Source organism: Delphinus delphis, chromosome 4 (genome assembly GCF_949987515.2).
Source record: "Delphinus delphis chromosome 4, mDelDel1.2, whole genome shotgun sequence".
In the NCBI taxonomy this organism is placed as follows: domain Eukaryota; kingdom Metazoa; phylum Chordata; class Mammalia; order Artiodactyla; family Delphinidae; genus Delphinus; species Delphinus delphis.
Genome location: NC_082686.1, coordinates 108,669,153 through 108,685,242, shown reverse-complemented (window position 1 = coordinate 108,685,242; position 16,090 = coordinate 108,669,153). Strand labels below are relative to the sequence as shown.

Sequence of the window (16,090 nt, the reverse complement as noted above, 5' to 3'; positions counted from 1 at the left end):
AAGTCATTTTCCATATTTGGCCTCCAAGAAAATGTCACCATTTAAAATGATAGGCAACCATCACTCTGAAGTCAATAAGGGTGTGGGCCCTGGCATCTCTATGCATGACAGACTTGTAAAACTGCTTGAGTGCTGAGTGAACAAATGGTCGAATAATGGCTGAGAACAGAATGTCACCTCAAGACCTTCTGTTGCTCGAAAGGTTTTCCTTTATGCTAATATTTTATAAGCATCTTCATTATCCAGTTGCTTAAGCTACTCAATTATCAGTCACTACTGTCAGTAGGTGTTCTCTGCATCTACTGCAAAAATGTCTTAAATCATACACTTCCAGAGCGCTAAATTGGTAGTGGTCCTAATGGTTCTGTATGCAGATAGTTTTTAATACCTGTCCATTTTCAAAATATGTCAATTTGCCTTTATAACATTACTACTACTATTACTGTAACATTACATCTGCTACTTTTGCAGCAGAAAATTCTTCAAGCCAGAAACTCTCTGACAAAGAAGTAGAGTTCCTCTACTCACCAGTATTATCTCACTGCCCTACTGCTTTATTCATCTCCTTACACTATTCCACCACCCCAAGAACAACTTGCTACCTACTGCTGACTCCCATATGCTCCCACCAAAAAGCAATTCCCCTTTGCTCCATGGAATCTCCATTCCAGTGTAAACAAACCCCCTTTCATCATCAAACTCTCTAACAAACCCCCTTTCATCATCAGACTCTCTAACAAACCCCCTTTCATCATTAGACTCTCTAGAATTCTTCCTCAACCTCCTTATCTTGGTTAACAACCAGTTTACCTGGGAGGATACTACTTCCTTTCTCCACAGATGCTTTTTTTGTATAAATCACAAAATGAGGATGCTACTTTTAAACAATTGTTGTTCTACATTCATTTAAAAAATCCCCCCGCTTTTAAACCTCACTTTATCCATCTCTGCCTTCCAGGAATCTTCCAAGTGCCTTTTCCGTAGCATTCTTCTTCTGCTTAAGTATGTGGTTTACAGTTTTTAACATCCAATTTTTGACCTTTTAATTTTTTAGCTTTGAATCGCCCTGTCAGCATCCTTTGACTTAAAAGTCCATGTGGGCAATCTACCCAATCACTTAACCTTGACCTCAATGCCAACAGCTCCTTGCTTCACTCTAATCATGCTCACCCACCACACGCCCTGCATATAGTCATTACCTCAACTATATCCAAAATTCCACCTTGTGATAATAATTCTCTGTTCTTGTTTACGGTATGCGTGATGCCGACATTCTCAGTATTTCTGTTTCTTTGAGTCTTCTAGTCTCTTAACCTCATTTTGTGGCCCCTTCGTTTCCTTTCCTAGTTCATGGACCTACTGTCACTTACTTAAAAGAGCTCTCACCAACATCTTGAAGATACTTTATACGACCTGGAAATCCAGAGGCTTGGATCAATTCTAGAATCTGTCTTCACTGCTCCTATACCTAGTCTGTTGGGAATGGGGTGGGGAGCAGTCTGAGCATGCAGACTTTGTATAACAAAAAGACTGTTCTGTTAAAGACTGTTTTTGAAATTAGCTAGGCCTTCCCCAATTTATCTTGTCAACTCCTTACTCATTATTTGCTGATCTTTTTACGCCTCCCACCCCCCAGCCAACCTCCACCCACTCTACACTTAGTGGATGGCGTTCTCTCCTACTATCCTGAGAAAAGAGAGGGTAACAGGCATGAACCATTTTAAAATTTCTTGTCCCCTACCCCATCTAAAAGCATAATGAATGAATCCTCATTTCCCCCTCTTCCAAGTCTCAAAACCTCCCCAACCCTGTATCAAGTCTTCCCCTAATGCAGAAAAATGCCAAGTGACTAACTCACAGCAGATTATCTACCTGACCTTCCCACTGAAAGGCCACCAAAACTATATAGCAAAAGACACTAATAACCTCCCAGCTGTCAAATGCAACCAGACTGGACACTTAGTCTTTATTTTACTTTTCTATTGCATGGGACATTTTTGACCATTTCATCCCTTAGGTCCAAGTGACTGCTTTGTGTTAGTTGTCTTCGTCAGTTCCCCTTCTTCTTTCTGCTTCGAAAGGTTGGAATGCATAAGTCCTCAGGCCTTGTTCTCTTTGCCACTCCTCTAAGTGATCTTGTCCACTGTGATGTACATTTACACACGAAGGTCTCTGTAAGTGATCTTGTACGCTAACACACAGAAAACTCGGAATTGTGGAATCTTTATCTTTTCTGGATCCTTCTGTTGAGTTCACATATTGTTATTTAATTGACTAATAAAAATGTCCATGTATATATTACAAAGTCACTATAAACTCAACCGATGGAAAGCTGAACTCATTAATGCTCAGTCCCCACAGTAGATGATGGCTCCATCATTCATTCCAGCTCTCCCCTTCAAGCCTTACATCCTTTGCTTTGCTCACCAGGTCCTGTAAGTTTACTTCTTTAATATCTGTATAAGCATCTCTCTCACCTAGTCTAAGTTTTTATGATCCTTCCTTTCAATCATTTCAATAGCCTTCCCACCATTCTCCTTGCTCTAGTTTCACCTCCCTTCCCCCACCACAAACATACATCTTAAAGAAAAATTATCTTCCTACACTGCTGCCCAAGCAATCTTTCTAAACTGCAAGTCTGACCGTATCACCCTAGGTATTAAAACAATCCACCGGACCCTCGTTACCAAAAGCTAAAGCTGAAATTCCTTATCACAGCACTCAGAACCCTTTATCGCTGACCCAAGTCTACCTTCCAGGCTGATTTCTCATCATATTTTACGTCATCCCTCACTTTCTGTATCACCTCTCAACCACGTTTGATTCAACTGGTGGAATTCTCACACCATACTATGATTTTTACCGTCCACCCCTTCTAATGCCTGTGAGCGCCTGAAAGATAGAAGCCACGTCTTACATCTATGTCCTAACCCCCAGGAACCTCCTAGAAATTTAATAAGTGTTGGATGATTGATAGACCATGAAGTATCTTAAAAATAAATATTTATCCTGAACCATCTTTACCATTGTTTAATCAAAAAAAAAAATCTTTCTAGGAAAAACTTTCACATTCATCACAATTTTTCAGCACCTGAAGGTGTGCCTCCCAAATGCTAGTACACATGTCTCTCCCTGTTTGAAGTGTCAGGAGGAACCGGAGAGGAATATGAGTTAAGAATAACTTTACAGTGAGTGGGAAAATAGTTCTGATTAGCATGAGTGCATTTTTTTAGGTCTCCATTATTTACACTAGACGTGCCTGACTAAAGCACGTGTGCACCCACATACACTCGCGCTCAAAGCACGCACCTTCCACGCAGCGACAGCCCTCCTGCAGCACCCGTGCATACATGTCCACTTTGGACTGAGACAGGAGCTGGTCCCCGGTCAGGTATGTATTGTGGGAGGAAGCGATGTAGTAGTGGCACAGGGGCTGGTCCATGTCCTGGTACACTTCATGGTGCAGTGGGTTAAATATGTCACAAGCAGGACTACGCATGAAGTTCGTGAAGCCTTTGGAAATGAGAGAGAGTGAAGTACTATAGCTTTGAAGCATATATACTTAACCAACTCTAACAAGGACAAAAGAGATCAAAGTTTGTTCATACTGATTACCTCATTTACCTTCAGGACAGCCTTTGCAGGGAATACCGGGGCAATGAGAGATGTGCTTCAGATCAAATAGACAGTGTCAAAAACTGAAATATGACTTTGGGGAGTAGCAGTTTAAATATAACCTACAGAAAAACAGACTTTTTAAGAGTTTTGATTGAGGGAGGGAGGGGGCTTATTGCAAAGCTCTTCAGTAACTGCTGAACTCAAGCTATGATTATTCAGTGTGACCTAATGGGTAGCTCATGCAGTGTTCAAACCATATTTATCCTAAGTGATATACTGATCAACAGCAACCTGATAGGTTATTAAGTTGATTTGAAAAATAGTATTGTCAGTGCCATAGCTGAGGTAACAGGTCAGAAGTTAGGCATAGCTTAAAATCAGGGTATGATTATTTGACTATGAAACTGGTTTGGCAAGATGCTACTAATGGCTAGCACATTTGAGAAATGTGAAAAAGTATTTCAAGATTATGTAGAAAACCCTATCAGTTTTTCAAAAACATAGTGCCTGGGTAGGAAAGGCATTCATTATCATATTAACAGATATGTGAATGTCCTACAAGTACCTACATGGAATGATCATTAGGGTAAATTATTTCAAGTCTTCAAGAATCCTGTGGTAAAACTACGGGTAAATATCCTCTGAAACTCTGGAGAATTTCTTCATGCTCATCTTTATGGCCATAACTTAGAAATCAGGTTTAACTCCATCTTTTAAGGCCCCACCAAAGAAAAGATTCATTTATTGGTAAAGAAAGGTCCAAATTAGTTTATCTTCTTTGGTTGTTTTTAAAATAGCTTTTAATTATATAAATATTAAATAATTTCTCTTCGTTTTAATTAGCCTCTATCCCTGGAAGTAAACATACAATATCATACCCCCTTGTCCACACTAAGCCTGTTTGGGAGAATAGGAGGCCAACAATCAAAATTGGTAAGATAAGCCATGGTATCATATGCTCTTGCAGGAAGTAGGATGCCCCAGTAGTTTTTTTATTAAGATTATCTATTCTGCCTGGGACATGTTCTCTTTTGGAGAGCAGCCTACAAATTTCTTTCCCTACATATTTTAAATACATATGACTTATAGATACATGTAGCTATATTCATGTCATATCATTTATACATAATATCCTAGGAGCTAGATTCTAAATATATATTCAGAATCTAATATATATAACTGTGGGCAAGTTACTTATTTCTTTTTTTAAAAAATTTATTCATTCATTCATTTATTTTTGGCTGCATTGGGTCCTCATTGCTGCGTGCGGGCCCTCTCTAGTTGCAGAGAGCGGGGGCCACTCCTCACTGTGGTGCGCGGGCAGCCTCTCCCATTGTGAAGCACGGGCTCCAGGCGCACGGGCCCCAGCAGTTGTGGCACACAGGCTCAGTAGCCGTGGTGCAAGGGCCTAGCCACTCCAGTGTATGTGGGATCCCCCAGACCAGGGCTCCAACCCATGACCCCTGCATTGGCAGGCGGACTCTCAAGCACTGCACCAGCAGGGAAGTCCCAAATTACTTAATTTCTTTAAGCCTCACTTTCTTCAGTTATAAAATGAGATAGTCATGTTAACAAAATTTGTGGTCCCTACAACCTCTCTACCACTACCAACTAGGGAAAACAAATTAGTTGCCAACATTTAAAAAAAGAAAACAAAAAAACATGTTTACTTATTTTAGGGCCAAATTTCCCATCATGAGATTATCTGGTTGAAACTATTTCTAAAAATTAACCATTTGAGAAAAGTCAAAATATTTCTTGGCATCTATCATACATAGTGGCATCAAGTTGACTTGCTTGAGTGGAAAATGCTACTGTCCTTGCAAAAGTAAAAGAAACAGCAAAAAAAAAAAAAAAAAGAAACAGCAAAATCATGGCATCTGTTTTGTAGGAAAATATGTGTGTCGTGGGTTTTATTTGAATCATCTGTAATTCCAAGGTTATCTCCCTATTTCTTTTCCTAAAAATTTTGCTAGAATGTAACTTAGCAAACTAAACTGAGAAATGAGAAATTAAGGATATTGGTTATTTTACCTTCTATGCCAAGGACATTTTTTGCCTTATTTTCTTCAGAAACTTCAAATTTTCTTATGACGTCAATACAATAGTCTGTTGTCACATTCGTCATCTAAACAAAACAGAACAATAGTACAGTACCTGCAATTTCATGAGATATGTTCCTCTATGCTAAAAGGGCATACTGATTTTTTTAAGCATTCGTGATATAGTGCAAAATGGTTAAATGAGCCATATTTGAGGTTACTAGTGTCATAACTACTTAACCTTTGGAAAATGATCAAGATCTCAGTATTCCTTGTATCTTTCAGATTTAATCAGTGAAAACAGTCCTTCAACTACTAGACAAATATTTTCTATAAAGCAACAAGATTAATAAAACCAAGTCAATAATCACTGCAAATGCATTGCCAAGCATCCACTCACTGTAAGCTAGTAGTTATCTGCAAAAGTAATGCTTTCTACACAGACACTGAGGTTTGCTAATCATAAATTGTATGCAAAAAGAAAATGACTCTACCAAAGAAGCGTATGCTAGGTAAACCACCTGTGTGTTTATAGCTACAGATCCTTCAACCGATTCATGAGAGCAGTCGGCCATGGTGACTCAAGAACGCAAAGGTTAGCAAAAGAAAATAAAAAGGTAGGTGAGAATTCTGGAGTGAGAATTCTTGTATTCAAATCAGCTGGCTCATACTATTAACAGAGTGGTCTTAAATAAGTCACTCACCTTCTCTGTGGCTACCTTATAATGTAGTTGTGGGGATTAAATGGATTAATATTTGTAAGAAAAATGTATGGTACCAAAAAAGCAGTATATGCTAACATTATTGAGTTAGTCTCAAGTTTGCTGCATGTACATTTCATGCTTAGTATCACTGGGAAAAGCAAACTCTTTGAGAATAATTTCTTTAATACTAATAAAGGATGCAATATTTTTATCAAAAATCCATTCAGCCCCAAAATCTCACAATGATATTTAAATATGCTAATAAGCACCAGAGAGCAGACAGCAGAAGCAAGAAGAACTAAAATCTTGCAGCCTGTGGAACGAAAACCACATTCACAGAAAGACAGACAAAATGAAAAGGCAGAGGACTATGTACCAGATGAAGGAACAAGATAAAACCCCAGAAAAACAACTAAATAAAATGGAGAAAGGTAACCTTCCAGAAAAAGAGTTCAGAATAATGATAGTGAAGATGATCCAGGATACTGGAAAAAGAATGGAGGCAAAGATCGAAAAGATGCAAGACATGTTTAACAAAGACCTAGAAGAATTAAAGAACACCTAAAAGAAGTAAAGAACAAACAGAGATGAACAATACAATAAATGAAATGAAAAATAGAAGGTATTTCTACTTTTTTTTTTTTTTATTCTAGAAGGAATCAATAGCAGAATAACTGAGGCAGAAAACGGATAAGTGACCTGGAAGACAGAATGGAAGAATTCACTGCCACGGAAAACAATACAGAAAAATGAATGAAAGGAAATGAAGACAGCCTAAGAGACCTCTGGGACAACATTAAATGCACCAACATTCACATTATAGGGGTCTCAGAAGGAGAAGAGAGAGAGAAAGAACATAGAGAAAATATTTGAAATGATTATACTTGAAAACTTCCCTAGCATGGGAAAGGAAATAGCCACCCAAGTCCAGGAAGCACAGAGAGTCCCAGGCAGGATAAACCCAAGGAGAAACACACTGAGACACATAGTAATCAAACTGACAAAAATTAAAGACAAAGAAAAATTATTAAAAGCAACAAGGGAAAAACAACAAATACCATAAAAGGGAACTCCCGTAAGGTTAAGAGCTGATTTCTCAGCAGAAACTACAAGCCAGAAGGGAGTGGCGCAATATATTTAAGTGATGAAAAGGAAGAAACTACAACCAACATTACTCTACCCAGCAAGGATCTCATTCAGATTCGATAGAGAAATCAAAAGTTTTACAGACAAGCAAAAGCTAAGAGAATTCACCACCACCAAACCAGCTCTACAACAAACGCTAAAGGAACTTCTCTAAGTGGGAAACACAAGAGAAGAAAAGAACCTACAAAAAGAAACCCAAACCAATTAAGAAAATGGTAATAGGAACATACATATCAATAATTACCTGAAATGTGAATGGATTAAATGCTCCAACCAAAAGACACAGGCTCGCTGAATGGATACAAAAGCAAGACCCATATATATGCTGTCTACAAGAGACCCACTTCAGACCTAGGGACACACACAGACTGAAAGTGAGGGGATGGAAAAAGATATTACATGAAAATGGAAATCAAAAGGAAGCTGGAGTAGCAATACTCATAACAGATAAAATAGACTTGAAAATAAAAAATGCTGCAAGAGACAGGAAGGACACTACATAATGATCAAGGGATCAGTCCAAGAAGAAGATATAACAATTATAAATATATATGCACCCAACATAGGAGCACCTCAATACATAATGCAAATGCTAACAGCTATAAAAGAGGAAATCGAAAGTAACAGAATAATAGTGGGGGACTTTAACACCTCACCTACACCAATGGACAGATCATCCAGACAGAAAATTAATAAGGAAACACAAGCTTTAAATGACACAAGAGACCAGATAGATTTAATTGATATTTATAGCACATTCCATCTGAAAACAGCAGATTACACTTTCTTCTCAAGTGCACATGGAACATTCTTCAGGATATATCACATCTTGGGTGATAAATCAAGCCTCAGTAAATTTAAGAAAACTGAAATCACACCAAGCGTCCTTTTTGATGACAACACTATGAGATTAGAAATCAATTACAAGGAAAAAAAATAAAAAGGAAAAAACACAAACACATGGAGGATAAACAATACATTACTAAATAACCAAGAGATCACTGAAGAAATCAGAGGAAATCAAAAAATACCCAGAGACAAATTACAATGAGAACATGACAATCTAAAACCTATGGGATGCATAAAAAGCAGTGCTAAGAGGGAAGTTTATAGCAATACATTCCTACCTCAAGAAACAAGAAAAATCTCAAATAAACAATCTAAACTTACACCTAAAGAAACCAGAGAAAGAACAAACAAAACCGAAAGTTAATAGAAGAAATCATAAAGATCATAGCAGAAATAAATGAAATAGAAAAAAGAAAAACATTGCAAAGATCAATAAAACTAAAAGCTGGTTCTTTCAGAAGATAAACAAAATTGATAAATCTTTAGCCAGACTCATCAAAAAAATGAGGGAGAAGACTCAAATCAATAAAATTAGAAATGAAAAGGAGAAGTTACAGTGGACACCAGAGAAACACAAAGCATCATAAGAGACTACTACCAGCAGCTCTATGCCAATAAAATGGACAACCTGGAAGAAATGCACAAATTCTTAGAAAGGTATATAACCTTCCAAGACTGAACCAGGAGGAAACAGAAAATATGAACAATCCAATCACAAGTAATGAAATTGGAACTGTGATTAAAAATCTTCCAACAAGGCTTCCCTGTTGGCGCAGTGGTTGAGAGTCGCCTACTGATGCCGGGGCCACAGGTTTGTGCTCCGGACTGGGAAGATCCCACATGCTGCGGAGTGGCTGGGCCCGTGAGGCATGGCCGCTGAGCCAGCGTATCCGGAGCCTGTGCTCCACAATGGGAGAGGCCACAACACTGAGAGGCCCACATACCGCAAAAAAAAAAAAAAAAAAAAAAAATCTTCCAACAAACAAAAGCCCAGGACCAGATGGCTTCACAGGTGAATTCTATCAAACATTTAGAGAAGAGCTAACACCCATCCTTCTCAAACTCTTCCAAAAAATTGCAAAGGAAGGAACACTCCCAAACTCATTCTATGAGGCCACCATCACCAAAACCAGACAAAGATACCAAAACCAGACGAAGATACCACAAATAAAGAAAATTATAAACCAATATCATGATGAATAGATGCAAAAATCTTCAACAAAATACTAGCAAACAGAACCCAACAACATGTTAAAAGGATCATATACCATGATCAAGTGGGATTTATCCCAGCAATGCAAGGATTCTTCAGTATATGCAAATCAACCAATGTGATACACTATATTAATAAGTTGAAGAATAAAAACCATATGATCATCTCAATAGACACAGGAAAATCTTCTGACAATATTCAACACCGATTTCTGATAAAAACTCTCCAGAAAGTGGGCAGAGAGGGAACCTACCTCAACATAATAAGGCCATATACAACAAACCCACAGCAAACACCATTCTCAATGGTGAAAACATGAAAGCATTTCCTCTAAGGTCAGGAACAAGACAAGGATGTCCACTCTTACCACTTTTATTCAACATAGTTTTGGAAGTCCTAGCCACAGCAGTCAGAGAAGAAAAAGAAATAAAAGGAACACAAATTGGAAAAGAGAAGTAAAATTGTCACTGTTTGGAGATGACATGATACTATACATAGAAAATCCTGAAGATGCCAGCAGAAAACTACTAGAGCTAATCAATGAATTTGGTAAGCTGCAGGATACAAAATCAATGCACAGAAATCTCTTGCATTCCTATACACTAACAACGAAAGATCAGAAAGATAAATTAAGGAAACAATCCCATTCACCACTGCAACAAAAAGAATAAAATACCTAGGAATAAACCTACCTAAGGAGGTAAAAGACCTATATGCAGAAAACTATAAGACACTGATGAAAGAAATTAAAGATGACACAAACAGATGGAGAGATATACCACGTTCTTGGATTGGAAGAATCAATATTGTGAAAATGACTATACTACCCAAAGCAATCTACAGATTCAATGCAATCCCTATCAAATTACCAATGGCATTTTTTACAGAACTAGAACAAAAAATCTTAAAAATTTGTATGGAGATACAAAGGACCCCAAATAGCCAAAGCAATCTTGTGGGAAAAAAACGGAGCTGGAGGAATGAGACTCCCTGACTTCACACTACACTACAAAGCTACAGTAATCAAGACAATATGGTACTGGCACAAAAACAGAAATATAGATCAATGGAACAGGATAGAAAGCCCAGAGATAAACCCACACACATATGGACAACTAATCTATGACAAAGGAGGCAAGGATATACAATGGAGAAAAGACAGTCTCTTCAATAATGGTGCTGTGAAAACTGGACAGCTACATGTACAAGTATGAAATTACAACACACCCTAACACCATACACAAGAATAAACTCAAAATGGATTAAAGACCTAAATGTAAGACCGGACACTATAAAACTTTTACAGTAAAACATAGGAAGAACACTCTTTGACATAAATCACAACAACATTTTTTTGACCCACCTCTTAGAGAAATGGAAATAAAAACAAAAATAAACAAATGGGACTGAATGAAACTTAAAAGCTTTTGCACAGCAAAGGAAACAAGATGAAAAGACAACCCTCAGAATGGGAGAAAACATTTGCAAACGAATCAATGGACAAAGGATTAATCTCCAAAATATATAAACAGCTCATGCAGCTCAATATTAAAAAAACAAACAATCCAATCCAAAGATGGGCAGAAGACCTAAATAGACATTTCTCCAAAGACATATAGATGGCCAAGAGGCACATGAAAAGCTGCTCAACATCACTAATTATTAGAGAAATGCAAATCAAAACTACAATGAGGTATCACCTCACACCAGTCAGAATGGGCATCATCGGGCTTCCCTGGTGGCGCAGTGGTTAAGAATCCGCCTGCCAATGCAGAGGACATGGGTTTGAGCCCCGGTCCGGGAAGACCCCACATGCCGTGGAGTAACTAAGCCCGTGCACCACAACTACTGAGCCTGTGCTCTAGAGCCAGCAAGCCACAACTCCTGAAGCCCACGAGCCACAACTACTGAAGCCCATGCACCTAGAGCCCGTGCTCTGCAACAAGAGAAGCCACTGCAACGAGAAGCCCGCGCATCGCAACGAAGAGTAGCCCCTCCTCCCTGCAACTAGAGAAAGCCCGCATGCAGCAACGAAGACCCAACGCAGCCAAAAATAATAAATAAATAAAAGTTAAATAAATTAATTTAAAAAAATAGAATTGGCATCATCAGAAAATCTACAAACAACAAGTGTGGAGTGGGTGTGGAGAAAAGGGAACCTTCTTGCACTGTTGGTGGAAATGTAAATTGATACAGACACTGTAGAGAATAGTATGGAGGTTCCTTAAAAAACTAAAACTAGAACTACCATATGACCCAGCAATCCCACTACTGGGCATATACCCTGAGAAAACCATAATTCAAAAAGAGTCATGTACCACAATGTTCATTGCAGCACTATTTACAATAGCCAGGTCATGGAAGCAACTTAAATGCCCATCGACAGATGGATGGATAAAGAAGATGTGGTACATATGTACGATGGAATGTTACTCAGCCATAAAAAGGAATGAAACTGGGTCATTTGTCGAGATGTGGATGGACCTAGAGACTGTCATACAGAGTGAAGTAAGTCAGAAAGACAAAAACAAATATCGTATATTAATGCATATATGTGGAACCTAGAAAACTTGTACAGATGAAAAGGCAGAAATAGAGACACAGATGCAGAAAAAACATATGGACACCAAAGGGGGAAAGTGGGGGTGGGGGTGGGGTGGTGGGATGAATTGGGAGATTGGGATTGACATGTACACACTGATGTGTATAAAATAGACAGTAAGAACCTGCTGTATTAAAAAAAATTTTAATAAAATAAAAAAAGATCAATCAATAAATAAATATACTAATGAATAATGATAGAGGAAGCTAACTTGCGAGCCAGTATTTTATATTTCAATGATATTCTCAAAAATTCTATTATCTCTTAGGTTCAATACCTATGCTTTAGTGAAATCTAATTCAAACTGTCTATTTAATAGCATTTAACTTATTGCAGGGGGAAAAAAAAGCTCTGTTATGCAACCATTTTTTGCATGTTTGAAAGAGCACAGAATGCTTTTTTTCCCCTAAAACTAGCTGCATAATGGCTAACACATTCTTTGAGTAAATTTTATAACCTTTACTCCATGCAGAGGCCTACATTACCAGACACCACCCGAAAATACCATAAATAAATGAAACCATGCTGCCTGCGAGGAACTCAACTGACCAAGTCTGGCTTTAAGCAGCTCATTAATTTGTCTGCTATAAGCTAGAGAGGCTTATCACATGCAGTCTAAAAGATAAGTAATTTCTCACAAAATAGAAAGAACCAAATTGATAAAAATTGTATGTGCCATTGGAAGACTGAATTCACATTGCAATTATTTGGTTTACGAGGCCATTTGTTCAGAGATGCTGGGGACTTGCACTAGACTCAGGTAGTCTACCAGGAGACAATGAGATCTAAAAAAATTCAAGCAAACAAAAAAGAAAACCCCGGCATCCTGGGATGGAGCTAATTGCCGATGAGAACATGTTACTAGCTCAAAATACAAAGCAGAAGGTGTTAACAAAAATCATCATATTTGAAAAGTATTCATTAAATTGATGAAAATATCAGTAGGCATTCTAGGAAGCCCAAAATTTCCTGGGCACCATGTAAGAATTAATGGGAGCTAATCCAAAATTCAAGTATTAAGGATTAACTCAGTGAAATACATTAAAACCTCATAACAATGAGAATTGAAATGTAAGTCAATCTGCTCTCATCCTTCCTCCATCCCTGCTTTCATTTAATTAACTTCCCAATAGCAAAATCTTGCATTTTACACAATTGACTTTTTCAGACCTCACTTTGAAAGTTACATTGGGATTTTACTGTATGAATGAAGGTTTAACATAGTTTAGTTTAGCTCTTTATTGTTCTTTTTCCCCTTGTTTTGCTTTCTATTTGACATGGCTGATAAGATGAAATAGAAACATTTTCTCCCTGTTTCCCATGGAGTTTACTTGAAAGTCTTGTTTGCTATCAATATCTGAGCCACTCACTGTCTCTTAACACTAGTGATTGTTTTTTCTATACAGAGAAATTTGTGCTAAAAGAAGAACTTGAGGAAAACTTGATTACGTTTATATAATGTAGTCAATGTTATGCAGTTTATAAAAAGGTTTTACATCCATAATCTTAAACAGTTCTTGTAAACTTAGTATCTTTATCCCCATCCTGTAGGTAGGAAAACTGACACTGAGAATGGTTATCACAACCAAAGTCATAAAGTCATTAAAAGGCAGCACCAAAGTTCAAATTTCAACCTTCTCAATTCAACTCCAAAGCTTTTTCTTTTACCTTGTATCTACTGTCTGGGTGTTTTCTTTATTTCTGCTAAGAAACTGAAATACTTACTTTTAAAAGTGATTATTTTTTTCAGTATAGCTGAAACTCCTGGATCTTAACTTTTGAAATTTTTGCGACTTTCAAATCAGTTATCATAATTTGACCTCTTTGATGATTCCAGATTGGAATGACTCCCAAAACACACGAAACACAAAATCATAATATAATTTGCAAAGAATTTTAAGGTTCCTAAACTCTTTTCCATTTATTTTTACCGAAGTAACATATCCATAATTAAGTCAGTCAAAACAGAGACGCTTATGACTAAAAGCAGAATTCCCCCTTTATACACAGAGCCACTGTCCAGAGGTAATAATGCCAACATCTCTAGATATTTCTTGTGGAATGAGTCTTTATACTCCTAATTATTATGTTAATGATGTTATTTTATATTTCATATACTTTAAATATTATCTCTTAACTTTTTATTGTTTTTAAATAAAGACAACTCTTCTGGGCCAGCAAAACTAACTTTCGCCCTCTATCAATCCTCCCAATACAGTTATATCTTAACTTTTATTAAACTACAATTCAGTGTGTAAATTGTCCTGAATATGCAAATGTTAACATTAGATCTATTGTATAATCTGATTGTGTTTCTATTCTTATAGAATTTTCTTCTGATTTAACTGCTGGAATTCCCATCCATTCATTTAATTTGTAATGTCCCTATCACAAATTCTTCCCAATGACTCTAATGGTCTCTTGGTATAATTTTCCACATCAAAGGCAAGAGGGAATCCATGAATTCCATTTTTTCCACTATAAAAGTCCTCCTTTTTCCAGGCTGGTTAAGTTCTAAAATTTCACTCAGTTTTTTGTCCCAATTTCACTCTGTCACTCTTATCAAAGAGCACTTGAGAGGTAAATTATTTATTTCTTGCACATATTTTTGTGTGTGTTTTTTATTCTGTGCCCACATTTGGTTGACAAATTGACCAGGTAGAAAGTTCTAGGTCGGAAATCATTGCTTCATGATTTTTGGCTTCCAGAGTTGCTGTTGAGAAGTCTGATGCCATTCTGATTCCAATCCTTTTTACAGGACCTGTCTTTGTTCATTAATTTGATAAGGCTTTTTTTTCCCCCTTTCTGCAAGTCTTTAGGGTTTCATTTTATCCTTGGCATTGCAAAATTTCACTTTGATTTGTCTCTGCGTGGATCTTTTCTACATTCACTGTGTTTGGCACTCAGTGGACCCTACCAATTTAGACATTCCTCCCTTTGGGCTCTAATCATTTTTTGTATTACTTATTTGATAATATCCTCCCTTCTATTTTTTCTTATCTTTTTCTGTAACTCCTGTTATTCAGATAGCGGACCTTCAGGATCGATCTACTAATGTCCTTATGTTTTTTCCATTTCTTTCCTGTTTGTTCTCCTTTGGGGACAATTTTCTCAACTTTATCTTCTAAGCCAACTAACGAATTTAGTTCTCTGCTCTCTTCTTCCTCTGAATCTTCTTTTCTCATAGCATCTTTCTCTTGCTTCATGGCTGAAATTTTTTTAATCGCTCTGCTGTATTAATGTCAGTTTTTAAAGTTTCCTTCTCCCTGCATTGCCTCTATTTCCTCCAAGTTTCTTGATTCTATTTGTTTGCCTTTGTCTCTTTTTTATAGCAAAGAATTTCCTCAAATGTGGTAAGCTTTGGTTATTTAAAACCCATTTTTTAAACTGACTATTTAAAAACCTATTTCAAACTAAGGCAAGAAAAAATTGGCTGGAAGCTCTGTATTCATGAGCAGAGCTTACTGACTAGCAGGCTTCACTGTAGAATTCTCTGGCTGGACTCAGGAAATTCCTGATGTAAATATCTTTAGGGGTTTTTTTTCCTTGGGTTGGTTTTTTTTCCAGGGTGGAGAAGGGACAGCTGTCCTGCTGCAAGAGGTAGGGGAGAGAATCTGGAGCCCTAACTACATCTGGATCAGACTTCCAACCAGTGCTTGTGTTTTCAACCCCTGCTCTTCTGTTTTCAGAGTATCATGTAAATTTCATTTTTGATCTTTCTTGGGTTCTTCTGGGCAAATGAACATGCTTTGTGGTTTCCTGCTCCGTGGGCTTGAGTTTCAGTGCTCTGGGGTCTCCTTTGGATCAGACAAGTTTTAAGATTTTGTTGTTTCTGTTTCCTCTCCCATTCTCTTTGTCCTTGTGGTTTTACAGGGCGGGGAGAGGTCTTTTTACTGTATTTTTGGGTAATTTCAGC

The 16,090-nt window shown here is 37.4% G+C and overlaps 1 protein-coding gene across 1 annotated transcript in view; it reads right to left on the bottom strand.

The window, feature by feature from the left end:
• The window catches only part of PLCH1 (phospholipase C eta 1), a 233,325-nt gene that overhangs the window by 75,487 nt on the left and 141,748 nt on the right, over positions 1-16,090 (bottom strand). The window contains exons 8-9 of the mRNA XM_060011265.1: positions 5,653-5,746; positions 3,310-3,513 (exon numbers count right to left, since the gene is read on the bottom strand). Of these exons, the coding sequence (XP_059867248.1) occupies positions 3,310-3,513; positions 5,653-5,746 (298 nt within the window). The remainder of the gene's footprint in view (positions 1-3,309; positions 3,514-5,652; positions 5,747-16,090) is intronic.